This window comes from Trachinotus anak, unplaced genomic scaffold (assembly GCF_046630095.1).
Source record: "Trachinotus anak isolate AG129_WGS33_773 ecotype Australia unplaced genomic scaffold, CSIRO_AGI_Tana_v1 ptg000001l, whole genome shotgun sequence".
NCBI lineage: Eukaryota > Metazoa > Chordata > Actinopteri > Carangiformes > Carangidae > Trachinotus > Trachinotus anak.
Window position 1 is genome coordinate 17571192 of NW_027273852.1, and position 27269 is coordinate 17598460.

Sequence of the window (27269 nt, forward strand, 5' to 3'; positions counted from 1 at the left end):
AAACAAATGTATTTCAACTTGCTCTTCTGGGCTGAATCCTGCCATCTCTACACGGACAGACCCCCTTGAGGCGCCGCACTTTCATCGACCCCTCTGGGGCTTTGGATGAACACTTTCTGAAGGTTAAAGTTTTGACCGTGTTGCATAGTAGATGATTTACCTTCGCCATCTGATGCCTGTGCCTCCCTGCTCTCCACTGGCTGTCACTCCTGGTTACTGCTGCTTCGCTGGGTCTCTGGTCATTGTCCTCAGGCAGCGGTGCTGCTGCAGCTGCGCTCAGATGGAAGAGGGGACCGACATGCTGCCGTTATGTCTGCTGTGCAATTGGTTCAAAAGGAAACAAAGGAATATATCACATAACACAAAATCACAGGAGGAGTGTATTTTGTGCTAAGTAGAGGAGATGGAGAGATGGAGGATAATAAAACAAAGACCAACAGGTTAAAAACAAGGTTAAAACACATAAATGAGCTTTCCTTTGACGCATAAACATCCTCCAAAATAACCATACACTCTCACCTGTGATGCTTAACCCAGAGAGCCAAAGACAAAGGGATTTCAACCTGCAGTTTTCCGAGTGGTGAGGTTCAGTAGGATGACACCAGAGATACATATAACACATCATTATTTCATTAGTATCCATCAAAAAAGCACCTCAAAGTTCATATTTGCACATATGAGGAGCTCTAAGGTATATATTTATTCACTTTGTGAACCCATCATGTCATGAGCCACCTGCCTGTGTCTGCCTTAGTCTTTGCCGCCCTCAAGTGTCCAAAAAACAAGAGTACATAATTAGGACTCAAATTAATTAATTAATTTTTTTACTGGCAGACCTGAAACTCTGTAACAGGTGCTGAAAAATGAATATGTGATGGGTGCTTTTAACATGTACTTGATGTTTAAATTTAGGACAGCTGCCATGACTAAGAAGACACAAATACAGATTGTGGATAAATGATGCAGATGTCATTGTGTGTTTGTTGGGGGGCTTCTTGAGTCCCTTTGCCATCATTTTGTCTCACTTTGCAGGGGTTTTATGTCCCTCTGCAGACCTACTGAGTCTATTTGTGTTTGTGTCCCGTTTCAGTTTGTGTCTGTCTCTTTGTGGTCTTTTTGCATCTCTTTCTGGAAGTTTTGTGTCTCTTTGCAATGCTTTGTTTGTCTGTGGTTATTTTACATGTCTTTGTAATAATTTAATTGACTTTCCAACAAAAAAAATTATAACAGGTTTAATCTTTTACAGTGTGTTGTATTACAGGAGATTATCATATTTTTCATGATGTCAAATCTTATTTTAAGTATATCTTAATCTTAAGTAGCTAAAAAATACCTGTCCAAATTTCTATTGTTGATTTTATTGCTGATGATACACGTTTGATGTATAAATTTCTTCTGTTTCTTTTTGGACCAGGGTGAAGCTAATTCTTGGATTTCCATGAAAGCTGAATTAATAACACTGTGATGATCAAATTAAAAGACGAGCTCTGTAGCGCGGTCACTGAACGCACCTGGGCGGTCACTGAACGCACCTGGGCGGTCACATGACAAAGACCGGGAGCGTGTTATCATCATAAATCATTTTGACAGACATTAATGATGCACAGAGGGGAAAACAGCCCCAGCGCTGCCATCTGCAAGTTATGTGGAGAGGTCTTCACTCTGCCTGGTAGGCATACCTGCGTTTTCCTACAGTTTAAAGACCCGTGTTTTATGATAGCTGAAGTTATCGTCGGCTAAAGGACGCCTGCTAGCTAGCCGCAGCTAGGTCATGTCACAAATTTGTGTTGGCGGGTGTTTCAGTGTGCAAAATTTGTATAACAAACCTTGCGCTAACATTACAATGTCGTGAATACAACTTCTTAGACTATTTTTAGATTTTTTCAGGGTCCTTAGAGGGTGTGGTTTGTGCTGCTAGCTAAGTTAGCCTTGAATTAGCACAGACTGAAAATGTCGCGCCCAAGCGAGTGCGGACTCGGTTTCCTGGTTCAGTGCAACAACTAAGGCTCAAATGTGTTGACTACACCCTTAAAACTTCCTGAGTGGATTTCCTCAAAGGTTTTAATTAATAAGGCTGCAACTAACACGGTTCCCACTGGTCCTTGATATCCCTTAAAGTTTGTAAATTTGAGAAAGTAAATCGGGTCTGGTTTATTTTCCTTCTCAGAGGATGAAGTTGACGGCAACCTCCCCCGTGTGCTTTTATGCGGCCACATCTACTGCACATCTTGTCTGCGGTCCATTCAGTGTGGCAGTGTCATCACATGTCCAGAGTGTGAGGTAAAGTTACCACTGACTCAAGTAAGACAACTTGATTTGTCAGAATGCAGGAAACTAAAAAAAAATATATAATGATAATAAAACTACAATACACAAATGCAAAAATGAGCCTTACATGTTATGGTAATAATCCTAATGATGATGATAATATATTGATATGATAATACAATGCAATATATCGCAAAAACGAAGCTTTAAACTTTACACATGAATTCTTAAGTATTGACCGAAGCGAATATAACAGATTCTGTTTCTCATAATGTGGAAAAAAAGGAGTCACACAAAGCTATATTGTGAATTCTGGCATGTTCTCCTGTGATTCTTAAATCTTTAGATGAGAAAAGTGGTCAAACCTATGAAGAAGCCTCTATCTGCATGTTAATTCATCCACTTTTGTGACTGCGGTAGGAACAGATCACAGTGGAGTGAGAGATGCTGCATGTGAAGAGCTGTGGTACTGTTAATGCTGCTGAAACATTTCCCAAAGCTTTTGTGGCCTTACATAACGTACATCAGTCTGTTCTATCAGGCTGATTATCTTGCAACTGTGAATGTTGGGTGTGTCTTGTTGTGTGATCGGACTGTGTATACAAACTTATACAAACCTTGTCCTTGCTGACCACCTTGGTTGGTAAACAGCCAGACATTTGCTTAATCTTGAAAAGTGCCTGTGGAATTTGTGCTTTGCATCAAGTTCAAGACTTAAAATGTTCTTGTGCATGATGACAATGAAAAAACAAAGTTCCTCCTCTGCAGGTTAAGTCAACCCTTCCTGAAGGTGGGGTGTATTGTCTGCAAGAAGACAGCAGGATCATTGGCCTCATCTACACTGCTAAAATGAATAAGATGAAAAGGTAAAATGTAGTTCTAGTTGTTAAGATGAAGAATTTTTGCCTTGTTTAATCAGATTGTGTAATAGATTTTTAAAAGACAACAGAGCTTTACTTTGATACTTTATTTGTTGTCATTTCCTGCAGCCTCCATTGTGACAGATCAAGGAATCGCAGAAGGAACAAATTATCATCATCCTCAGAAATTAAGTCCAATACCGAGGATGTGGATCAGGTATGTTTGGTTGATCACAGGGGCTGCTGGTGGCGAATGAAAGTTGTCATGCTGGCCTTTGCCCATGTTACTTGAGACTTAAGATAGTATGTCATATGAGATTACATTAAAGTACAGTACTACATGTGTCAAGTGACTGGGATAAAAAAAAAAAAGTGCTTGCAAGTCTGGTGTAAAGTGCTCCTTGTGTGTTCTGGGTGAGTTGTTAGACAAATAAACAACTTTTAGTACACGGTTTTGTTCACGGTTTTGTCCAGTAAAGAGGGACACAGACAGATGAATGGCTGCAGGGACTGAACTAATTAAGACTGCTTTCTGACTTTTGTGAGAATTTACCATTTATTTATCTTTGTGCAGCTTCTCACTTATTATTAAGGTTCTGAGAATATAGTCTGTTCAAACCATGGGTGCATAGTACAAACAACTAGCAACTCTTATGGATAACAAAACAGATATAAACTACATTTTTCCAAGAAACAGGAAATATGTTGCCATTGATTAAGTGAGTTATGTTGTGGGCTTCAACTTGAGCATCATGAGTAGCTCTCAGCCCCCATTATTTTGTCAAAGTAGCTCTCAGAGAAAAAAAAGTTGGAGACCCCTGTGCTCTACGTTATAAGTCTCTTGAGTTACTCCCTTTGTAGATAAGTAGACATGTCCAGCTGTGAAGCCACCCCGGGGCAGCCCTAGTACACCCTGAAAGATTAATGGCTCCTCCTGGCTCGCCTGGGAATGTCTTGGGTTCCCTAAAGGATGTAGCAGGGGAAAAGTTTGCCTGGGATAAAACGCATGTCTGATTCAGGTGTATGGCTGTAGCAGAATGTCTGAATTCAAGCCCTTTACTAAAGCTCAGATTATACTTTGAACATCTGCATTGCCACATGGTGACATAAATTTGACTTTTTTTTGGCACTTGGGGGCATTGGAAACAGTGTGAAAACAGCACTGACATATCATCACCTTTAAATGATTCATTTGCAGATTTATCCGCCTAGTAGCTCAAGAGAAACAGCTTCATTCATTTGGACTTGTGTTTTTGACCATTTGATGGACGTTCAATGTCCCCCCTCTAGGCAGTCTTTGGGTTCCACTGTGGTCTCCCCTCAGAGATTTTAAAATAAAAAAAACTACCTTGTGTGGCTGAAAATGACACTGTAGTGGCCAGAGTGAACCCAAACAGTTAATTTAGGGAGGTTGTATTGGTTGAATATTAATGATTCCGATTAAAATGGTTAAATTTCTGGTTATGTTTTATCCAGCCAGCTGATATTGAGAAGATTGAGAGGGTGGTGGATGAGGCATTGGTCCAGGCTGCAGAAAATCTTGCCCAGCTGGAACACATCCACGAGGTGAAAGCTGCACTAGATCCAAAAAACTTCACACAATTTGAAGGAAGAAAAAAAAAAAAAAAAATCTTGCGTATCAGAGGGAAGATAGTAAATCAAAATTGAGTCTTCCATGTCTGTGCTTCATCTGTGCAGACGCTGACGACTGGCCTGGCAGAACAGGTGAAAAGGGAGGGAGCTCGGCTGGAGATGGAGATCAAGCAAGCAGCAGATAAGGCTTTTCATGCTATCCAAAAGTGGTATGGATAGTAAAAGCATTATAAAGAGATTCTATTTTCTATTCAGGAAAATTGTTATATCTGTTGATTGCACACAGGTCTTTTTTCTCCTCAGATTGGTTTATTCTCTGAAGAAAGTTTGGAATGTGACATTTATCCTGATGCCTGTAATTTCCTGATAAACAGGAGGGATGTGCAGTTGACTCAGTTGACAAAACTGGAGGCACAGTTCTCCGCCAGCCGAGCGGAGGCTTGCCACGTCCAGGAGAAGATTAAGGCCCTGGAGATTGCCATGCAGATGGCCAGAGAAGTACGCCGTGTCCCCTTCCTGGAGCAGTACTGCACCCTGGATAAGGTATAAAAAGTTATGCTTATATACATCCAGACAGACACTTCCTTGTAAGCACACAATGCACATTCAGATACTATGAAACTGCAACCAATAAAATGCTGATAAACTGTGTGCGCATGTGTGTTTGTGGTTGTATGTGTTGGGGACAGGTCTTGGAGACGTTGCAGGCTCCTGTGGATAACCAGTCTTTTAATATGAAATGCATTACTATGGGCTCTGGAATGAGGTTTGTCACCTGATATTTGATTGTTTTATCTTAGACATTATGTTTTATTCTGATGAGTGTAATTTCACCACTGCAACAGTGTGCATGACATGCATACATGCTGTAGATGCATGAAGCATGGTGGCCTAATTAACATTAGTGACAAGCACTGACTCACTTACTATGAAATTCTGAATTTGAGTATGTTTTTATGTGTATGTTTATGTTTCAGCTGTGTTTTCCAGTCAGAAAGTCTCAGCCAGAGTCTGGCAGTGTCTCTGAAGATGGAAGTCAGCAGCCCAAAGCAGTAAATATCTTTCTATGTCACTTGGATTCATTTGAGCTTGGGGATGAAAACTGCCGAAAGCCCCTAACTTTTTTTTATTTTCTAGAGCTGGAATTATAAACCCCAACAAACAACATCATTACACATCCAAGCAGCTGCCATTACCATAGTTATCAGTTATAGCCATGAGGAGAGTTTCTCTCATCTCCGCCACTTCAGACATCACAGTGTATCATTAACAACATGAATCATTGTCTTAGTACATGTTATTCTGATTAAATGACTGTTGTTCCATCTTAAAACTAGCCAACACATTGAAATGTTCTTTTGAATTTTTGAAGTTTTTTGGTATTTGTTTAAACTATTAACTGGAATGACAGAGCTACATTTAAATATTGTACAGTAAAATAAGTAAAATGCAATATAAATGCAATTTAATCTTTTTGCAGATTAACTGAGATACTGTTGATAGTGTTGATATGACTGTTGATAATAATGACAAAGTTTCAGATTTCTTCTACTATATGCAGCCCTCTATATAAGAATCTCTTGGTTTCTTACTGTTGTCTACTATAAGGTCGAAGTTTATTTTAGGTTGAAGTTCTGCCAGAACATTATTGATGAGTGGAAAAATACCATACTGCAGTACAAGCAGTATGCTCTCCTGTAACTGGTTAAATCATGTAATTTTTTCATATAATTTTTTGAGAATATTACACTAAATATTATGTGTAAATGTTTGTAAATTACTTTTTTATTTGGCTCTATGTTCTGAAACAAAGTCCTCTTGCTGGTCCCTTTTAGCTTGTCCAAGACTCCACCCAAAGGCTCCCACCTGGGCAGCTCCAACAGAAAATCACCCCTGCAGCGTGCAGAGGGCAGGAAGTGTATGTCACCAAGTCGCAACAAGCCCCCGTCCCCACAAAAACAGGACAAGGAGAGCCCGGGAGTTTACAGTCATTCATCACGAGGCTCCTCTCCAAGCCCAAGACCGCGCCGCGGGTCCAACACCTCTAGCCACAGCTCAGGCTCAGACATTGGGACTCCGGATGTAATTGTTGAGGAGCTTTTAGAGGAGGGACAAGAGCATGGTGTGTGTGTGTGTGTGTGTGTGTGTGTGTGTGTGTGTGTGTGTGTGTGTGTGTGTGTGTGTGTGTGTGTGTGTGTGTGTGTGTGTGTGTGTGTGTCTGTGTCATATATGCCTGTGTCATATATGCCTGTGTCATATATGCCTGTGTCATATATGCCTGTGTCATATATGCCTAGTTTGATCTCACTTACAATCTGGTTTCAAAAAAGTTGGGACACTGTGTAAAATGTAAATAACAACAGAATGCGACGATTTGCAAATCATGCAAACGTATAAACAGCACAAAGACAACATGTCAGATGCAGAACTGCTGAAATTTTATTGTTTTATGAAAAATATATGATCAGTTTGAATTTGATGCCAGCAACACGTTTCAAAAAAGTTGGGACTGGGGCAACAAAGGGCTAGAAAAGTTGTGTAATGCTAAAAAAACCAAACACCTGGTTGAATATCTCACAACTAATTAGGTTAATTGGCAGCAGGTCAGTAGATGACTGGGTATAAAAAGAGGCTCCAAAGGGGCAGAGTCTGTGTGTAGTGAAGATGGGGAGAGGTTCACCACTCTGTGAAAGACTGTGTGGGCAAATAGTGCAACAGTTTAAGAATAATGTTCTTCAATGTAAAATTGCAAAGAATTTGGGAATTTTAGCATCTATGATTCATAATATCATTAAAAGATTCAGAGAATTCAGAGAAATCTCTGTGTGCAAGGGACAAGGCCAAAAACCAAACCATGACCTTCAGGTCCTCAGGCAGCACTGCATTAAAAACACATGATTCTATGGTGGAAATCACTGCATGGGCTCAGAAACACTTCTGAAAACCACAGGCTGTGAACACAGTTCGTTGCTTCATCCACAGATGCAGGCTGAAACACTTCCATGCAAAGAAGAAACCATATCTTAACATGATCCACAAACATCACTGACTTCTCTGGGCCTGAGCTCAAACTGTCCTGTGGTCTGACGAATCAAAATTTCAAGTTCTTTTTGGAAATCATTGACGCCATGACCAACGTCTTTCTCAGAGAAGGCCTTGCATATTTCAGCAAGACAAAGCCAAAGTGTTGTTAAAAGAAGAGGTGATGAACACGGTGGTAAACATGACCCAGTCCCAACTTTTCTGAAATGTGTTGCTGGCATCAAATTCTAACTGTTCATATAGTTTTCATAAAACAATTAAATTTCAGCATTTCCGCATCTGACATGTTGTCTTTGTGCTATTTTCAATTAAATATGGGTTTACGTGATTTGCAAATCATTGAATTATGTTCTTATTTACATTTTGCATAGTGTCCCAACTTTTTTAGAAACGGTGCTGTACATAATATCACTCATGCCAATCAGCATGTACCTTAATCTTTTTCTGCTTAATACTTTGTATCTTCCCGCAGCGCTCCCACCCACAGGGCCTGAGCTGGCTAATGACAAATGGAGAATCCAGAGGAGAAGGAAAAATCAGATTTTTGGCAATAAGAGAAATGGTAGGGAGGGGCAAATGTATAATTGTGTAGTTACAGGAATAGTGTACATACAATACTGGTGCAAATTTACAACAAATCTCAATTTTTGTTTTATCTGAAAGATAAAATATAAAAATATACATTTTAGATAAATCAATGTAGAAAGGTGCATTGCCCTTGAAACCTTTAAAATATATTGGTAACTTTAATTAGATATAAAAAAAATCATCCCTGCTAGATAAATGGATGTACATATAACAAACTGATCTTTCTAGCCCATTTTCTGTCATCTCAAAGACCATCAGTGGATTCATACGTTTGATGATTTCACCTTTCGATCCTCTCATGTTTGTGACACTTTATCTTGGCAGCTCAACACATTCATTCGTCTGGTTCATTTCTACTGTAAAGAAAATAATTGATCATCTTCTACTTGTAATGAATTGATTCCTCCATGGCTGCAGTACATGTAACATGAGTCAGCAGGAAACATTTAATTTCTTAACACACTACAGACGGACGGGTAGAATTTGCCAGCCTGGCTACTCTACAGTCAGACTTCACACAACCCATAATACAACACAGCATTTATCTCCTTGTTCTTATTTTCCTCTTCATCTTCAGTCACTCTTACTTCTCTACTCTTCCTCCTCTCCTGTCTTGCTCCCTTCCTTATTCCTTTTGTCCATCGTTCAACATGGAAACCTTGCCAAATATGTCTCTCTAACCTCATCTCCCTTCTCTGCCTCTTCCTTCACCATTTCCTTTCTCATCCCCTTGTTCCTTTCCTGTCATCCCTTCTCTCTCTTGTGACCCACTTTTCCTATTTTCTCATGCTTTTTTGTCTCTCACATTTGTCTTACTTTACTTCCTAGTCACCCAGTGGGTAGTGGTGACCCACGTTGTGAATCCAAGTCACTTCTACGTACGCTATGTGGCTGAGAAAAGGGAGAGCGAGATCCTGTCTAAGAAGATCAACTGCTTCTGCAGCAGAGACAGTTGCCACTTCACTTCCAGTGATACAGTGGAGACTGGTGTGTGTGTTTGTGTGTGTGTCTCCTCAAAATGATGGAGAAATATGTGAAAGCATTTACCGATTACTGCTGCCCTTATGTTGTAAATAAATTTTAAAAGAAAGATTGATTTATTACATTCTTTTTATTCTTCTTCACGATAACATATTAACAGATAACATTATTCTACCCTTTGTGTTCTCTCTCTCACCGAATAATATCATGAATGTATCACACACCACACGTCCTCTCCGAGTGGAGTAATGTGATTCAGCCTGTGTTCCTCTGCTCCTCTTCAGGCTCCATGATCTTTGTGAAATGGAAGGAGGGACTGTGGTGCCGGGCCAGTGTGGTGGAAGTCTTGCAGATTGGCCTTGTGGAGGCTGTGAAAGCCTGCAAAGTCACCCAGCTGGCCAGTGTCCGGGTCTTCTTCCTTGACTATGGCCTCACCAAAAGCATCACTGTACAGAGGTATACACATAAATGGTTGAGTACACATAGAAACCATTTTATAGAGATGTGTTCCAGATACTGTCCAATTCAATTTGACCACAACCTCTCTGGACCAAGAGGTGGTCCACAGAATCAAATTGGCTTTAATTCTGCCTGCTATCCAGCACTGCATCCTTACAGCTGCATCGATACCTGCTTCCCAGCAAAATCAACAGCCATCCAAGTGTTTCCCTTTTATTATTCTCAGGCAGCTGTGGTTTAAAATTTTTGTTGTATCTAGACCTGCTAAAGAAGAATAATGCAAAATGATGCTGGTAATGCAGGTTTTGCACTTCTTGTATTATCCCTGAACAGGTCTATGTGTGTTTTGAACATGTAGAATTTAAAAATATACACTTTGGGACATCCAGTGACTTAATGGTTAAGGTGCACCCTATGTAACCACATGGCATTCAATCATATTGAACGAGCAAGCATTTGTAAGAGCCTACAGATAAAGGTGATAACCTTGAACTAAACCACAAGAAAAATTGCTTTTTCAATCATTTACTCAACAGAAATATTAATAGATGTAATAAGAGCAGAAATAACTTCTTGTAGGCATTTTTCATAATTGTCCACTGGTCTCTCTTTTTCCATCAAACGCTCTGCTCTTGGGCTGAATTTGCTGGTGCAGCCAGTCCTGGACTAATTGGCAGTTGTTTGATATTTTAGTTAATTATTTTTTGACCGCATCAAGACAGGAAGAGACTGAACAGGCTGATCAGGAAGACTAGCTGTGTTCTGGGATGCCTCTTGACACAGTGAAGGTAGTGGGGCACAGCAGAATGGTGACTAAGCTATCATCCCTGTTGGAGAATGTCTCCCACCCCATGCAAGAGACTCTGACAGCACTGAGCAGCTCCTTCAATGACAGGCTGCTGCACCCATGGTGTGTAAAGGAGAGAGACCACGTGTCTTTCCTTCCAGCTGCTGTCAGACTGTACAACAACCACTGCACTCAGTAGACCACACACACACACACCAAAGACTGACAACTCACCATGTGCAATACTTTCACAAACCAACCGTGCAATATCCATTATCTGCTGCTTTTGTTGTTGTGTATTTTGTAAATATCCAATTGTACATTGTATTTGATCCAATTGGCCATCTTAATCTTAATCTTAATCTTAATCTTAATCTTAATCTTAATCTTAATCAGCCAGCACCAGGATTGTTTCACTTTCTGGGCTGAATGACTGAAAGATTCAAATCATTATATAACATTATTAAAATATCTCAGCTTCTCAGAATGCTCCCAATTTAAAGAAATTGTTCCACCAGTGTATTTTGACTGGGTTTGTTGACAGTGACTATTTCATCTGAGAGGTTGCATATAAACATATACAGTACATGCAGCACAAATGCTTAACTAACCTGTTGTGAATGTCTTGATTGTGAAGCATCTTTCTCAGTTATCCAGTAGATTTCTGTATAGTTATACTGCTCTTGTCTTCCACCTTTTGCAGTGAGGAGGGAACCACTGAGTCTTCACTCAAGGCTGTGAACAAACACCTGAGGAAGGTGGGTGAGGCACTAAACGTGGAGCTGGGTCACTTTGCTCCTCAGGCCATCAGATGTTCCCTCAAGGACCTGGTCCCATATGACCTGGTAAGACTCACCGAGATTTATATACATACATCATCTATGTTTGACCAAATTATATTATTACATTTTACTTATCCGATGAAGGAAATCAGAGAAGCTGTGATATGGTGACACATAAAAAAAACACTTCAATGTATGTTATTTATGATGTTTTTAAGACAGAAAACAAAACCAAACCAGAAATCAAAACCAAAAAAAACAACATTTCATGGCAGCACAACAGAAAAACACAATCCTTGAGAAAACAAAGCAACAGACCCAAGAGCAATTTTTACTACTGGTGTTTACCACTTTGTCGTTTAGGGAAAAATTTGTGGTGAATGGTGCAGAGGCTGTGCCTTCCTCTGTGGATCAAAAAGGTTTCCCAGTTAATGAGACATTTGCTACAATCTACACAGAATTCTGCCTGCACTCGTGCAGAAATGGTAACTGTGGTAGAAACTTGATACCACAGGTACTTCAGGTGCAGTAGATGATTAGGTTTTGCAAATTATTTCTGCACAGATTTGCAGATTCATGAGAAGAGACTGGTTTCCTTAACACACATGTTGAATTAATGAGCTAATTAGCATAATTATGAGGAAACTGATTTTTATTGTGAAGATGATAACTCAAGAGGAAGACTTACACCACAGGTCCCCCATAAAGAATAGATGATCTGATTAGGTTTTGGTGTGCATGACTTTTCATATTAATGAGGTAAAACTGATCTTAATTTTAAACTTCTGTTAGCATTTCTAATGTTAGCACTGTGAACATATGTGCTCTTTGTCCCGGAGATCATGGTGGGACATAAGGCAATGCAATGTTAAGTTTTATTGTTGTTAGGTTGTGTTTTTCACTGCAAACAGCAGTAGAAGGAGGTGTGTTAACTCTGTGTGTGTGTGTGTTTTCAGACAAAAGGCTGGAGTAAAGAGGCACAGGTTGAATTCCGCAGCGTGGTCAGCTCTGCAGCAGTGGAGATGAGGCCTTTGGGTCAGGACAGAGACTCTTTGCTGGTGGACCTGAGGAAAGCGCCCATGGACCAATCCAGTGACGTGCCCATCTCTGTCAGAGAGTACCTTGTTTTCATTGAAGTGGCCAGGTACACAAGTGCAAGTTACTAAATCTTCTGTAAAACAAATTGGTTCTTACCTGATGTAATTAAATGATCAATAGTCAAACTGAATTAAAGCAAATCAGAATCAAATGCAGACTTTCTGAACATCAAGCTCTGCTGCTGAAGAGGCCTAATTTTAGCTGTGCTCTGTGCTGATAGGTTTTATTCTCCAGTGACACTGAGCAGGAGGCCCCTGCTGTACTACCCTCCCATCTACCCCAAGATCAACACAGAGCTCAATGCTGTGGTGTCCCACATCAACAACCCTGCTGACTTCTACATCCAGCTGGTACGAACAGCATCCTTAAAGAGGCTCAGATGCCAGGGATATAATTTAAATTTACTAGAGAAAAATCGTTGTGATCTTAGAAAGGAAAATATAAAGGTTAGCATTTTCAGAAAATCCCAGAGAGAAAACTTCCCTTTTTTTTCCCAGGTCGACAACATGGAGTCCTTGTTACTCTCAGCCAAGCTCCAGGATTGTTACAATGCGACAACAGTGGCTGGACAAGATGACCTCTGCATCTACTGCCCTGTGATTGGACAGGCCTGTGTTGCCCGCTATGATGACAAGTTGTGGTACAGAGCTCAGGTCATAGGTGAGGCTGTGCGTATGTGCATGTCATAGGTTGAATAAATGTCTGTTTTACCAGTGGGAACGGCTTATTTCTGTAATGTAACAGAGAGTCAAACCAATATCCAGTACATGCAGGTTTTATCAGAATGAAGGTGAGATTTGGGTTTGTCAAAGTTACAAAGTGGCTGTGTGTGAATCACATGTATGTCAGAAATTACTCTGGTCTCTTTAATATACATGTGTCTTCACCTCAGCCGCTGTCTGAACTCAGAGCTCACCAGGAACTCAGGTTATCTCTCTCTGTTATCTCCATCCAGTCTCACTTCTTTATGCAAATTCAGGATTCAGACTTTTAGTATCCCAAGTGGGAAACCTGATTTGCAGTCAGGGCAACAGATAAAATAAACTGATAAAAAACGGATAAAAACAACACAAATGCAACAATATACAAAATACAATAAAACACAAAACACTATAAAACATCAGACATTAAGAGCACAAAAAAACTCTTTAAAATAACAGTTTACATGTATAGATACAGCAGGGTTATTGCACACGGGATGACAGTGTTTTTAGTCCTATTGCACCTGAACCGGGGAACTCTGAGTCTACGGCCTGAGGGAAGGGCTTCGAACTCAGGATGAAGAGGGTAGTTTGTGCAGTCCAATGTGGATCTGGCCTTGCAGAGAACCTGCTGATTAAAGAAAGCTGTCAGGGGGCTCAGTGGGACACCTGTCACCTCAGCAGCCATCTTTACAATCTGGCTCAGGTGATTTGTTGTTGTTCAGGTTATCATACCAGGCAAGCATACACAATCTTAGAACAGATCAATAAAAAATTATACAATAACATCATTTTCCTGTCCACATTGAAAATATTTAACTTCAAAACAAATGTTGTTAAATGACATAATTTTATTTGTCAAACAATAATTTCCTCCATTATTGTATTTCTAAATTTCATGTCATTTTTCCACAACACGTTCAAGTGAGGGGAAGTTAAATTAATTCCATTATATGTTCTGAAATTTGAATGGTGGGGGGGACTTGCTTTGCAGTATATAACCAGAAGTTTGTGTGTGTGTGTGTGTGTGCGCACGTGCGTGCGTGTGCGCGCGTGCGCGCACGTGCGTGTTGTGTGTCTGTGTAGGTCATCCAGGGGGAAGAAAAGTGGAAGTGCGGTTTGTAGACTTTGGCAATAAGAAAATCTTGTCAGTCAGCGACTTGAGGAAGATCAAGGATGAGTTCTTTGCCCTTCCCTCCATGGTGAGAACACAGTATTGATTGATCACCTGATATTTATTTTTTACTTTTGTGATAAGAAAACAACATAATCTACGTCTGTTGTCATTTGTAGTAATAGCACACCTCAACTGTCATCACTGAAAACCCTCAAGGAAGAATCTGCAGTCAGGCTGCTCATTTCTGATAACAATTACGTGGTATTAAAATCAGTGTAGATTACATTACAGTAAAATTATTTTCCAAATAATATACATAATATGCACATTTTATTTACTTATATATTTATCCTTTATGCTCTTAAAGAGTGTTAAGTCAAATGGAGGTTCTTCTTCTTCTGCTATCCAGGCAGTCCACTGCTGTTTGTCAAATGTGATTGCTCTGGATGGAGAGACCTGGAGTGACGCCTGCACCAACAGATTCATCAGCCTGGCTCACCAGAAACTGGTCACTATTGTGGCTACAGGTAATGTGAGCCTGGGAGTGTTTCTGATTTCTTTCTGTGTGTCAAATACTAAGCTTGTATTTTTCATATTGCACTCACTTCTGGGTTTTGTCACTAGTTTTATTGTTTTCCCTGTACCCCTCCAGGAAGAGTCCCTAAGACTGAGCCTCTGCCAGTCAAACTATTTGAGAGCGGCTTGAATGGGCCGCTATCCAACATCGCTGAACTGCTGGTCCAAGAGGAGCTGGCCTGCTTCAAAGACAAGTGAGACCTATCTGTGGTGTCTTCTGCAGCTTGTATTTCTAAGAGTTAATATGAAGCAGGCTAGCTAGGGTATTCAAGAATTTAAACAGAAGGTTCTGAAGAAATATGTTGTCTGTTGAAAAGCCATGTCTCAAGTAAAAGTAAAATCTATAGAGATTGAGTGTTGGGATATTAGTATTTCAATGGATTAAGTGGTATCAAGCCAACCATACTTTTATTTCACTTTTATCTTTCACTTTTTGTACTTCCTCTTCTTTGTTGTTCATTATCTCCATTTCACCTCTTCTTCTTCTCATACTACCACCCTCCATCTCTTCCAATTCTTCCTTCCCTCCTTCAGACCTAAGTCCAAGCATGCCAGACCCCCTGGTGAAGACTCAACCATATGGGACCCTCCACTTGAGCTTGGTTTGGCCACAGAGGGCCTTGATTCTCCAGACCAAAAAGTCCTGAAAAAGCAGGATGAGGATCTGCTGGAGTTTCAGCCTCAGTTGAAGCTCCCCGCCCAGCTCAAAGACCTGAAAGTGAGAGTCTGCCATGTCAACTCCCCGAGCAGCTTCTACGTCCAGTTCACCCAGTACGACTCTCAGCTCAAAAGGTCAGCAGTCTAAAAGCAAAACCATCATTTGACATTTTTCAAAGTCTTTACTATTCTGTACAATACCCAGTATTTATTTAGTCTTGTGATTATATCTGTCTGTGATTTTCAGCATATGTGAGCTGGTAAAGAAGGAGTGTGCGCTAATGGAGCCCCAAGATGTGGTGTGGAAGGCAGACATGTACTGTGCTGCTCAGATTAACGGAGTATGGGAGAGAGGACAGATCTGCTCTGATGTCACATCCAGCAACATTGCAGAGGTACAAGAGCTGTGGCCCCCAAAAACCAGCCTGCAAGTAGTGTAGGTCTTCTGTTGCATCTTGTTACAGCCATTTTACTGCAACATTTTCAGTCAGTAAGTCAGAGTTTTGACATTTTTGTCCTTGTTTAATGAGAATATGTTTGATCTTGACTGAATTTTGCAGAGTGCAGCCTAATTGGTTGGATTATTTATAGATATACATACTATAGAGGGCATTAGATTAAAGTATTTGGTGTATGTTATTAAGGCTTTTAGCTTGTTTGAATGAATAATACTGAATCTGTCTCCTGGTCTCTGATGGTTGGTACCAGGTGATTCGCTGTGATCATGGCAACAAGGTGAAGCTTCATGTCAGCAACCTGCGGCCGCTGCCAACCTCTTTGATGGGCTCCCTAGCACTGGAGTGCACGCTCACTGACATTAGGTTACACCCACAAATACACACACACACACACACAGTAATGACATACTGTACATCAGTGCCTAACCTTTCTCTTCTAATTTCAAACAAATATGATTTGAATACAGGACAGTGCAGTGCTGGGATAGTGGCTGTTTTTGTCTGGATTTATTTTAATCACTTGACCCACTTCACTCTCCTCTCTCTCTTTCAGGCCAGCAGGAGGCCGTTCCACCTGGACGGCTACAGCCTGCGACTTATTCTCCCACTACCTGACGGGAGCCTCGGCTGTTATGACCATCAAGGTCCTCCTCTCCTTTTCTCTCTTCATGCACCTGTTTCCTTCTCCTTTTCCTGGTGCTCATGGGTCAAAAACATTTCCTTCCCATAAATACAATAGTTTACAAAGAATAATTTCTTCATATTACTGGCTCCAGAGGTGATGAACTGTTTTTTTTTTTTTTTGAGTTACTTCGCCCTTTTTACTCTTTGCTCTTCAATATGCACATCTTGTCTTTGTCACTGCAGTGACCTAGTTTCAGTGTGTGTCTGTCCCTCCTCTTGTTGTCCAGGAGTTGACAGATGAGCGTCCAGCACCCGTCACTCTGTTCTGCTCCAACAAGATGGGACAGTTTGTCAGCATTGCAGACTTTCTGGCCAGTGAGGGCCTCGCTCTCAGGGAAAGAAAACCAAGGTCTGTGTGTGCGCGTGCACCGAATGCTTGTGTGTATGTGTGTGTGTGTGTGTGTTTGTGTTTGTGTATGTGTGTGATTATTATATTTACAGGTCCATGTACAACACTGTGCACAGATTTCAAGCACTGAAACTAGTGTGCTGATCCTTTCAAAAAATAATGCCATGAATAGTTTTTATTTATCAGTAAACTTCATACAAAGTGCAGTAAACAGAAAAAACCTAAATCAAATCAACAATCAGCAGCATGAGTTCTCATCAGTACACTCAGCTTTCTAGTTGCCTGGCAGATAGGTTGTTCTAAGCACCTTGGCCCTGTTCAGACCTGGTATTAACATGTGTCCTGAGCATTAACTTCAGGTGTGACCGCACCCAGGACGCATTCAGGACACATTTGACATGAGGTCACTCGGACTACATTCGAAGGTGGTCTGGGCCACATGTGGCCACATTCTTTTAGCAGTGTGACTGCCAATGTGTCCTGGCCACACTGAAGGACCTCCTCCTCTGCTGACCTCCTCTGCCACAGTCTAATTAGTCCCGTCACAGTTTCGTAGTGAACCAAAAAATATTTTACTATTTCTAATGGATAAAACCTTATTTCACTGTAGAGCTGTGAGCAGGGCAGTGATTCACTCAACCCCTCCCTGCTGCTCTCTCTCTCTCTCTCTCACTCACACTCATACACACATACACAGAGGCACTTTAACAACGTCTGATTGGGTAAGAACAACACCACATACCTGTTTATTTGCATATGAAGCGGGAAAGTGAGATCTGATCACATGTGGTTACTGGAGGCGCATTTTAAAGCAGGTGTGAACGGATGAACTTAGAGCTGACCACTGAAGACGTATGTTAATACCAGGTTTGAACTGGGCCTTTGAGAACCTGCTGCAGTTCCTCTATGACTTCAGGTCTCAGGTTCTCCTGTCTCTTCATATAATCCCGCACTGACTCCATGATGTTGAGATCAGGGCTCTGTGGAGGCCAGACCATCTCATGCAGGACTTATTGTTCTTCTTGTCTTTTGACATAGTTCTTTATGACTCTGGCTGTGTGTTTGGACTCGTTGTCCTGCCGCAGAGTGAATTTGGGAACAATCAGACGCCTCCCTGATGGTGCTGTGTGATGGGTAAAACATTTATAGAGCTTAAAACTTTTGCACAGTGCTCTGTATGTTTCTGAACATTACTTTTTCTGGTTGCTGTTAACACACATCAGAAACTCTGAGAAAATTAAAAAATACATGAAACAAAATTTTAAATTTTCTTACATGAAAATTTACTTTTGACTGTCGTCATGATCTTCAATTTGACTGTTTTTGTTAACTCCTGCAGTTACATGGGTCTTGATTTGTATGTGATTTAAAAACGTTATGTCCATAAGTACCTAGGGCCAGTTGGCTGGCTGATATTCAGTTTGTGTCTGTCAAAAATTTATGTGTGTGTCTGTTTTCTTGCAGAGATGCTGACATTCAGAAACCCAAAGAAACCGATGCCCAGTCTCCAGTGAGCGAGACACAAACTTTTAGTTCTGCGGGAGAGAAAAGAAATACTCCTCATCATCCAACACCTCCTCTCAATCCTTTTCCTCCCCAATCCTCCCTCATCTCAACACCCACCCCTCCAAAACCAGCACCCCGCACCATAATGTCTGCTGAGAAGGTGATCTCACACACACACACACACACACACACACACTCTTTGAGCAAGAAACCAGTTTTATCTGACCTGGAATCTATGTAAATACAAAAATACTTTCGCTAAGTTCAGAACAATATTCAGTGTGTGTGTAATTTTCCAATCAAGTCAGATCAAGGTTTTTTTAATGTGCATTATCACACAACATCAGTAAGACACACACTTATTTACAACAGCAAAAATAAAAGCAAAACTTGCATAAAAGTATAAACTAATTAAAGTAAAATGGCTAAAAGAAATGTCAACACCCAGAGCACAAATACTATTATTGTTTGAGGGAAATCTTGCAGAGAATGATCCAATATCTACTGATTACAACTAGTAAAATGTCAAAAAGTGTATGTGAATAAATTAAGTATATGACAAGCTATTATTATTTTATTCTGTTTGTGTGTGTGTGTGTGTGTGTGTGTGTGTGTGTGTGTGTGTGTGTGTGTGTGTGTGTGTGTGTGTGTGTGTGTGTGTGTGTGTGTGAACAGGTGAAGACTGAGCTGTACCTCCCCCCAGAGCTGCCATGTCTCGGTCACATCCAGATGAATGTGTCTGCCATTGGAGAGGATGGTCTCATTTACACCAGAACACAGTATGCAGGTGAACATCAGAGCTAATCACCACTGAGCTGATGCAGAAATATCTCAGGAAGACCCAGAGGGAATTTCTTTGAATTGGGCACAAACGCTCAAATTGGAAATAGGCGGTCAAAATTTTCCACAAGTTTTTTGTGTTTGAATGAAAGGCGCCAAACGGGCTTGTATCTGTGTTGTATGATTTTTATTATCTTGACTCTGTTGTTTCAATTTAGAAGGAAACTAGGACCTAATGAATTTGTTTTTTTGTGTTTTTGTCAGAGTGTCAGTTGGAGCAGCTTAGGGAGAGGATTCAGCAGAGCTTGAAGACCCTGCCCAGACAGAAGCCCTACACCTGGAAGTCAGTCCTGGGCTGCGCTGTTATTGGGCCTGACATGCTTTGGTACCGAGGACAGCTGCTGGAGGTGCTGGGAGGACATGTTAAGGTCTGGAAAACACACACAGAGAAACCCTGTACTGTTCATGAACCATTTAAAGTACTAATCAACAACCAATAAGAATTAAACACAACAATCAATTAGAAATACATAAACCCTGGTGTTTATTATCATCAGTGTGACCAAGACATGTTGTTACCTCACACAGTATGTGCTAAACTTCATGTGCATGAAACAAATTAAAAGCTTCAATGTGTCTTTTTTCTTGATGATAATGTGTGTGTCTGTGTGTGTTTGTGTGTTACCAGGTACAATATGTGGACTACGGCCTGTTGGAGAACATCCCAGTGGTCCACGTGTACCCCATGCTGCTGTGTGACGATGTCCCTCAGCTCTGTATGCCCTGCCAGCTGCACGGCGTCAACCCGGTAAGGGTGTGTGTGTCTGTGTCGGTCATAGACTGTATATAAAAATGGATGCAGACTCTGAGTCTGAAAGTGAAGCCATTGCTGAAGTGACTTAAACCTGCTTTCTATCTAATTCTGTCTCGATTGTATTGAAGTCTAAGGGAAAATGTCTCTACTTCTGACTTGATGTATTACCTCAGTAAACATTTTCCTAATGAGTTGATGGTCTACATCACTAGTTTCAAGTCTTCTTCAACACAACATGATGTTAGTTTTTTTAAATTATTGTCCATTTAGAGGAAAACAGACAACAAAGCAGTTTCAAAAAACCAAGATGGCAACGGCCAAATTACAAACTCAAGGCTTCAAAACAGCAGTTCACAAACCAGTGGGTGACGTCATGGTGTGTTGCCACTGGTTGTCAGTATATGAATGAAAAAAGAGGAATCTCAACTCAAGGATCCACTTGCTTCATGGTTAAGCTCGTTCACATGTTCTCCTCATCTCTTCTTTCTTCCTTCATTTCCCTCTCTGTCTCCTCAGGTTGGTGGTAGGTGGCAGCGGGATGCTGTGGCCCTGCTGAGGGAGGTGTTGCTGAACCGCTGTGTGGACATACAAGTCGTGGTAAAGTTACACTCGATACCTCGTTGGGGTATCACACCTGAACTAAAGTAGCCTACTGTAAACTGGATAAAGACACACAGGCATTAATGTCTTATACAATAGCTACTGTAAATCTGGGAATGTTGGCTACACTCATATTATCCATGGTTGACTACTGACCACAGCACTGAGTGGTGTATTTTAGAGCTTCAGTGATTAATCACTGGAAAGAAAATTAATCAGTGTCTTGATGATCGATTGATCATTCAATAATTTTTCAAGCGTAAGTGCCAAACATTTGTAGCTTCTCAAATGAAAGTTTTGAAAGTATGATCGTAAACTGAATGTCTTTACTGTTGGTAGTGTTAGTTGATCAAAACAAATATTTTGCAGATGTCACCTTGGATTCCGGGAATACATTTTTTATTTTATTTTCTAGACTAAATTAATCAAACTGGCAGTTTAATTCAGAATCAGAATCAGAATCAGTTTTATTGCCAAGTATGTTTTCACGTACAAGGGATTTTTCTTGGTGATTGATGCAATGAGCGCACCAAAACACCGAGGCAGCCATCCGTGGCGCCATTAAAAGGGGGGGAGGAGAAAAAAAAAAATAACAGAACCCAAACTATACTCCTAGTGGGGGGGGGGGGGGGTACAGTGTGGGATTTGAGGGGAAAAAAAAAAAAAAAACCTCGGCAACATAAGCATATATAAACACATTTTACAACACAATGGAAGCGGCGAAGGCGTGGGATGGGGTTGGGGGTTGGGGTGAGTTGCATATGTACATGTGAGAAGTGTCCGTGAATGTGTGTGTGCATAAGCCTGGAGAGTCACTTCATCTAGTTCACAATCAGTGACTCAGTTCGCAGGGTGTCATCGCGATAACACAGCAAGTTGCCATGGAGACATCCTTGATCAGGTCCTTGGCCAAGGCTGGTGCTGCGGGGGCCGGAACGCAGATTAGATTATGATTGTTTGGGTTAGGGCGAGCAGTCGTATTTCAATAGACACGGCTTACTCTGTTAGTCCATTCTGGTCATCTCATCCATTCTCCTTTCCAAAGCTGAAAGCTTCTCCAAGATGTGGCCCATATTGCGATTTATGACCACAGTCTGAGCACTAACAGCTCTGTCTATTACCACAGACAGGGTGTTGACAGCTCCTTCCAAGGTGGTTCCCAAGTTGCGGTTCACAATCACAGTCTGAGTGCTTACAGCTTTACTCACTCCATCAATTATGTCGGGCAGCGTGGGGATTTGGACTGCTGTCACCGTCTTCCGAATTTTCCGATACACCAGGGCAATGCCTAATCCAATCAGCAGAAAGCCTGATATCACAGTTCTGAATATATAGAGATCTTCGATGTCCTCAATGGAAAGAATCGCCAGGCACACGACCCTCCACTGCTCCCAGGGGTCCCTCATGTAGCCAGTGGCGTACGTTCCGCCAGGGCAGACAGGTTCCCCCGAACCCGGGCTTCTCGTTGAGATCCTGTCAATTGCGTTGAGAGACCAGTTGACCAATTCCATGATTTTAGATTTAGAGAGCAGTGTGGAGAGAGGCTTCCAAGGTTTAGACAAGACAGGACAAGACGTGAGAAGCAAAGCAGGGAAAAAAGGGAGAGGAGAGAGGGGGAAGATGCGTCCGCCTTCGTTGAGAGCCGGAAGAGAAGAATAATGAAAATAGCCATTAGTTGCAGCTCGACTTAGTCATTTTAGTGGTCAAGTACTCGACCGGTGGCACTGTCAGCCATAATCCTGTACACACTGCGTAAAGTTTAATAATGTTTTATGATTTTGTTTGTTTATTTGGCTAAATGAGGGAATCCATTGCCTGCTTAATGCTGACCTTTGCAAACATTGTTTGAGATTTCATAATTCAGATACACACTGTTTTCATGTGCTCATAACCCAAAAATATCAAGGGTAACAAAAAAAACAGTGTACTGCTGCTTTACTATTGTGTTAGAGAGGAAACCAGATGACATGCAGCAAAGAGACTCCAGTTGGACTCGAACCAGAACTGCTGTGGTTAAATATAAACCTTTAAGACCTGTGCTGGACCTGGTGAGCCATTGGTGCACCTCACTGCATGGTTATTTTTATGTATAAAAGGTAACCATACAGCAACCATGTATTTTCTCACAGTACACAGAGCTCGTCAGTCTACTGTTCATTGTTCATTTCACTCTCTAGTCCAATTGTAGGCCGTAACCAGTTTGGTTTTACTTGACATTACATTATTCACAGCACGGGACAAATTGTGTCCCATATTGATTCAATCCTGGACGCAGCATTTTATCTTCAAATATGGGACGATCCCGTATTATACCTAAAGGTAGCCCACAAGAGGAAAGGTGGTTCTTGTACTTACTATGAAATATAAGTCTGCTGGCACCATTGACCCCTACTCTGTGTCTGTGTGTGTGTGTGTCTGTGTGTGTGACTGTGACTGTGACTGTGTGTGTGTGTGTGTGTGTGTGACTGTGACTGTGACTGTGACTGTGGGTGTGGGTGTGGGTGTGGGGTAGGAGCTGCCAACTGACCCAAGGGAACCCCTCACAGTTGAACTCTCTCTGGACGGGCTGAGCCTCAGCAGGATCCTCTGTCACCTTGAACACGCCACCTTGGAGCGGACTATCTCAACACAGAAGGTGTGTGTGTGTGTGCGTGTGCGTGTGCGTGTGCGTGTGTGTTTCTCAAGATAAAGCAGTGCTGGCATAATTTACAGTGGAACATGTTTCTCTTCAGGTACACTCGGTGATGTCTCCTGCCCCCTTCCTGGACGATTGGGACATCGACCCTGAGGTACTGCAGTTAGAATGATGCAAACCATCCCATAAACACTATTTGTGTTGTTTTGTTGGATATGAACATGAACTGAACTAGAATGAAAATACAGCAAATGTCTAAAGTCTTAGACTGATACAGATCCTGTGTTTCCAGGGTCTGAGGGGCCCAGAGGAACCAGTGCTGGGGCCCTTTATCTACCCAAAACTGCCACAGGAGGGAGAGCAGTTTCAAGTCAGGGTCAAGCACCTGTTGACCCCCAATGAGGTAACTACTTTCAATTATTTAAAAAAATGCAATGTACATGCATCATGTTATCTTATCAGTAAACAAACCAGATAAGTACTGACGACAGGGAATTGTTTAAATGATTAGAGATGAACTTGATCCTTTGAAATAAAACTGAATCAGTTTAGTGAAGGATACATCGAGTACTGTAAAAAGTCCTTAGGCATTCATGGTAAGGTCCAAACACACTCAAGAATTTTTGTCAGAATCAGATCACTGGAATTATCGGAGAACAAATTGCACATGGCCCTACAACTGCAACAAACAAGTATTTATAGCTTTCATTTTTGTCTTTGTTTTCTATAGTCGATCATTAACAAGTGAAGCAAAACTGATAATAAGTCGATTAGAGCTTAATCTGTGTGTGTTTCTGTCCTGCAGCTGTTCCTGTGGCCTTTGGAGGGAACAGCAGATGTGGAGGTGGATGGAGAGACACTGGACGAGGCTCTGACCAGAATCAATGCAAACATCTACAGTCTGCCACAACTCTCCAACTTCCCTCATGGTAACATTTCACTGTGTTCACACTTTTCAAAAAAGATTTTCAGCTTGGTCAACATCTTAGCAGCTTTAGCTGATCTCTAGATTTATGTAAAAAACATGAACAAGTGATATATTTGTGGATTGGAGTTGATTCTGTGGCTTTTTATCAGAAGTTCCAGTGGCCTTGCATCTTTTAAGTGACGTTCATAAAACTGACCTCCCTCCTCCCAGTTATTTGAACACTAGGTCATGCACCAATCTGCATCAAAGAAATCAGAAAGTACAGTAAAATTTCAACAAACACAAACTGTAAGTAGCCAGAAAGAGAATTTGCCCAGTTTCACTACTTGATGATTTTCAACAGATTCCTCATCATCACTGATGAAAACAGCTGTCATCCTAAAGAGAAAGAAGAATATACATGAGTACATGTCAAACCTGTGCAGCTGCTGTTACTGTTGCAAGACGACAGCAGATAATCACTGCGTCGCAAATGTTTCTGTGCAGAGTTCAGTGAGTTGACAGACCTGACTTTCTGCCTGTGGTCTCCAGGTGGTCCGTGTCTGGCAGAGTACAGTGATGGGAAGTACTACAGGGCCAAGCTGATGAGGTTCACCAGCGTGGAGCCCATCATGCTCCTGGTCCAACATGTCGACTTTGGCTCTGATGACACTCTGCCCGTCAGCAAGTCAGTCACGAGAACACAGCATCATATTTATTATGTATTGATAACTTGGATTATGTAGAAAAAAGGCCAGAGACACACTGGTTGCGTGGCGTGTGTGGGGCAGCTGTGGAACGTCTTGGTTTTAAAACTTACAGGTGGTTTACTGCGTGTGGTCATTAGTAGCTTCCTCAGGTCAGTGCACAGATTTTTAAATGGCTTCTTGTAAAAGTGATTTTTACAGAGCTTAATTTAAGTTTGAATAAAGTAATAAAGTTTCTATATAGATGTAAACGTTTCACTTGTTAGTTTAGCTCCAGGCACCATTAAAGCCCCTTGAATGTGGCTGACCTACAGCTGAGGTATTGTCCTGACACTGTCACTCCCCGTCAGGCTGCGTCGGATGCCCGTCGAGCTGCTGAGGTTTCCGTCGCGGGCGCTCAAGGTCAAAGTCGCAGGCTTCAAGGCTCCAAGTGTCAACAGAGAGGAACACGTGCTGCCCTACAGCCCCGGGTGGAGCGTGAAGGCTGCGATGGACATGATTGACCTGTTACACAGCAACATCACAGCCTCTGTTGTGGTAAGATATGAAGTGACTGTTTTTAAATAAAGGAACAAAAATAAAAAGAAGTCATTATGTTTCACTGATTTTCATGTGGAAATAAAATTTAGTGGGTAATCAGTGTTTCTGTTATCAGTAGTAGTATTATTCATAACCAGATACCAGTTAATTAATAACATGATATGATCAAGATTTTCAGTCTTGATGATTTTAGGGGGGAATATATTATGAAACAACCTTTCACATGAACAATGAAACTACTTACAAACTCCGACAGATGCTGAAGATGAAGAACTGATGTGGCTTTTAATTGTATAACTACAAATGCAGCTCTGCATCAAAAGTTAGATGGATTGCTTTACTGAGGGAAGGGAATCATCATCTCATATCTATCTATAAAACTCCAGTGTTAAAATGTCCAAACTACCTCCTGTGTTTTCTCAATTCTACTTAAACTTAATGCGATTTGATTAGTGAACCGAAGGGATTTGGACTTGTTTAGTGAATTTGGTTAAATGCTGTCAAACCTCATCCCTAAAACATGAGAAGACTCAACTTCTGAGTGTAAATCTTTACATTTCCAGAGCTTCAGTTCCACAAGTCAACAATGTGTTGAATGTAAAAAATAGTAAAATAAAAGTAGCCAAACCACCTGAATATTCACATTTCTGTTGCAAACACCAAGTTATTGTCAAACCTTTGAGAAGACGTCTGGTCTCATGTCCTGACAAACGTCTCTGAGACCAGTCAACATCTTACTGCATTCATGTGTCCTCCTTTTCTGTTCAGGCCCGAGAACCAGAGCTCACAGTGCTGCTGTACGACGAGGACGGAGAGTTGGTCCATCTACCACTAGTGAGCAGTGGATTGGCTGAGCTCGAGTGAAGCAGAGCGGAGACGAACTCCTCAACCCACAGGTTCATGTAAGTGTTCAGATCCATTTCAAATATGAAAAACACTTTCAATTGTCGTACCCCTTTCATGTAATTGCACCATGAGTCTGACTGTAAAGGTCAGATTTGAAGATCTGTCCATACAGTGCATGTATTGTGACTGGATGGCTTCCAGACTGTATACAGCGCAGTAAAATTAAGATCACATTGGCAATATCTTTATGAAGTAGTAGTGAAAACTAGTCAATTAATTCATTAGTCGCTCAACAAAAACTTATTAGCAGAACCTTTAGTAATGAATTAATCATTCATTTATCTTAAAATGTATTTTTTATTTCAAAATATTTATCTGGTTAGTTTCTCCATAGAGAGGATTTACTGTTATTCTGTTTTACAGCCCAACATTTGGGTTGTGAGATGTTTGTGGATTATTAAGATAGACATTGTCACTATTTTTTGGTATTTTATTCACAAATCAACAACCCAGTACATAAAAACAAATTCATTCATAAGGAAAAAAATCTGATACTAAATGTTGCAATGAAACAGGTTTAACCAGCTGAATCTTATGTTTCACTGTTTGATATTATTTTGCTGCTGTTAATTTCCTCATCTTTTCTGTCCCCAGGTTTACACTGATCATCTTGATTTGATGCTCTTGTGCCGTTTCATGTTCTTAGTTTTTACATGTTGCAGAAAATTTGCACTTGTCTTTACTTTCAGTGTTCTTGTAGAGCAGTGGTTTATTTTAAGTTTGCTTGATTCTTATGTTTGAGTGAGCTGTGTCTGCTTAGCACATTGATTTCCAGGCAGATGAGACTTGTATGGTTCAGATTAAAGTCTTCGAAGGCTGTCTAAGCATCTGCAGCGTTTTCTTTGTAAATACTCAAAGCTCTTCGCAGTAAGAC

At 41.1% G+C, this 27269-nt stretch overlaps 1 protein-coding gene across 1 annotated transcript; it reads left to right on the forward strand.

The window, feature by feature from the left end:
• Positions 1-1510: 1510 nt before the first annotated feature.
• Positions 1511-27214, forward strand: rnf17 (ring finger protein 17). Its single transcript, XM_071481450.1, has 38 exons — positions 1511-1669; positions 2168-2280; positions 3037-3134; positions 3258-3345; positions 4605-4694; positions 4827-4930; positions 5096-5264; positions 5411-5487; positions 5699-5773; positions 6557-6843; positions 8236-8325; positions 9180-9338; positions 9617-9788; positions 11282-11423; positions 12317-12504; positions 12679-12808; positions 12956-13118; positions 14246-14361; positions 14686-14803; positions 14929-15046; positions 15387-15644; positions 15757-15904; positions 16218-16330; positions 16521-16611; positions 16879-17000; positions 18465-18666; positions 19182-19293; positions 19551-19714; positions 19975-20094; positions 20617-20697; positions 23213-23335; positions 23433-23489; positions 23628-23738; positions 24141-24264; positions 24795-24930; positions 25300-25486; positions 26258-26391; positions 26990-27214. The coding sequence occupies exons 1-37, from the start codon at positions 1597-1599 to the stop codon at positions 26351-26353; spliced, it is 4815 nt and encodes a 1604-aa protein (XP_071337551.1). The 5' UTR covers positions 1511-1596; the 3' UTR covers positions 26354-26391; positions 26990-27214.
• The last annotated feature ends 55 nt before the right edge of the window (positions 27215-27269 follow it).

Bases quoted from the DNA above. Each gene is read 5' to 3' on its own strand.
- rnf17 (XM_071481450.1), top strand. From the start codon at position 1,597: ATGATGCACAGAGGGGAAAACAGCCCCAGCGCTGCCATCTGCAAGTTA. The intron at 5,774-6,556 runs GTAAATATCTTT...GGTCCCTTTTAG, and splicing joins GAAGTCAGCAGCCCAAAGCA to CTTGTCCAAGACTCCACCCA. The intron at 24,931-25,299 runs GTCAGTCACGAG...ACTCCCCGTCAG, and splicing joins GACACTCTGCCCGTCAGCAA to GCTGCGTCGGATGCCCGTCG.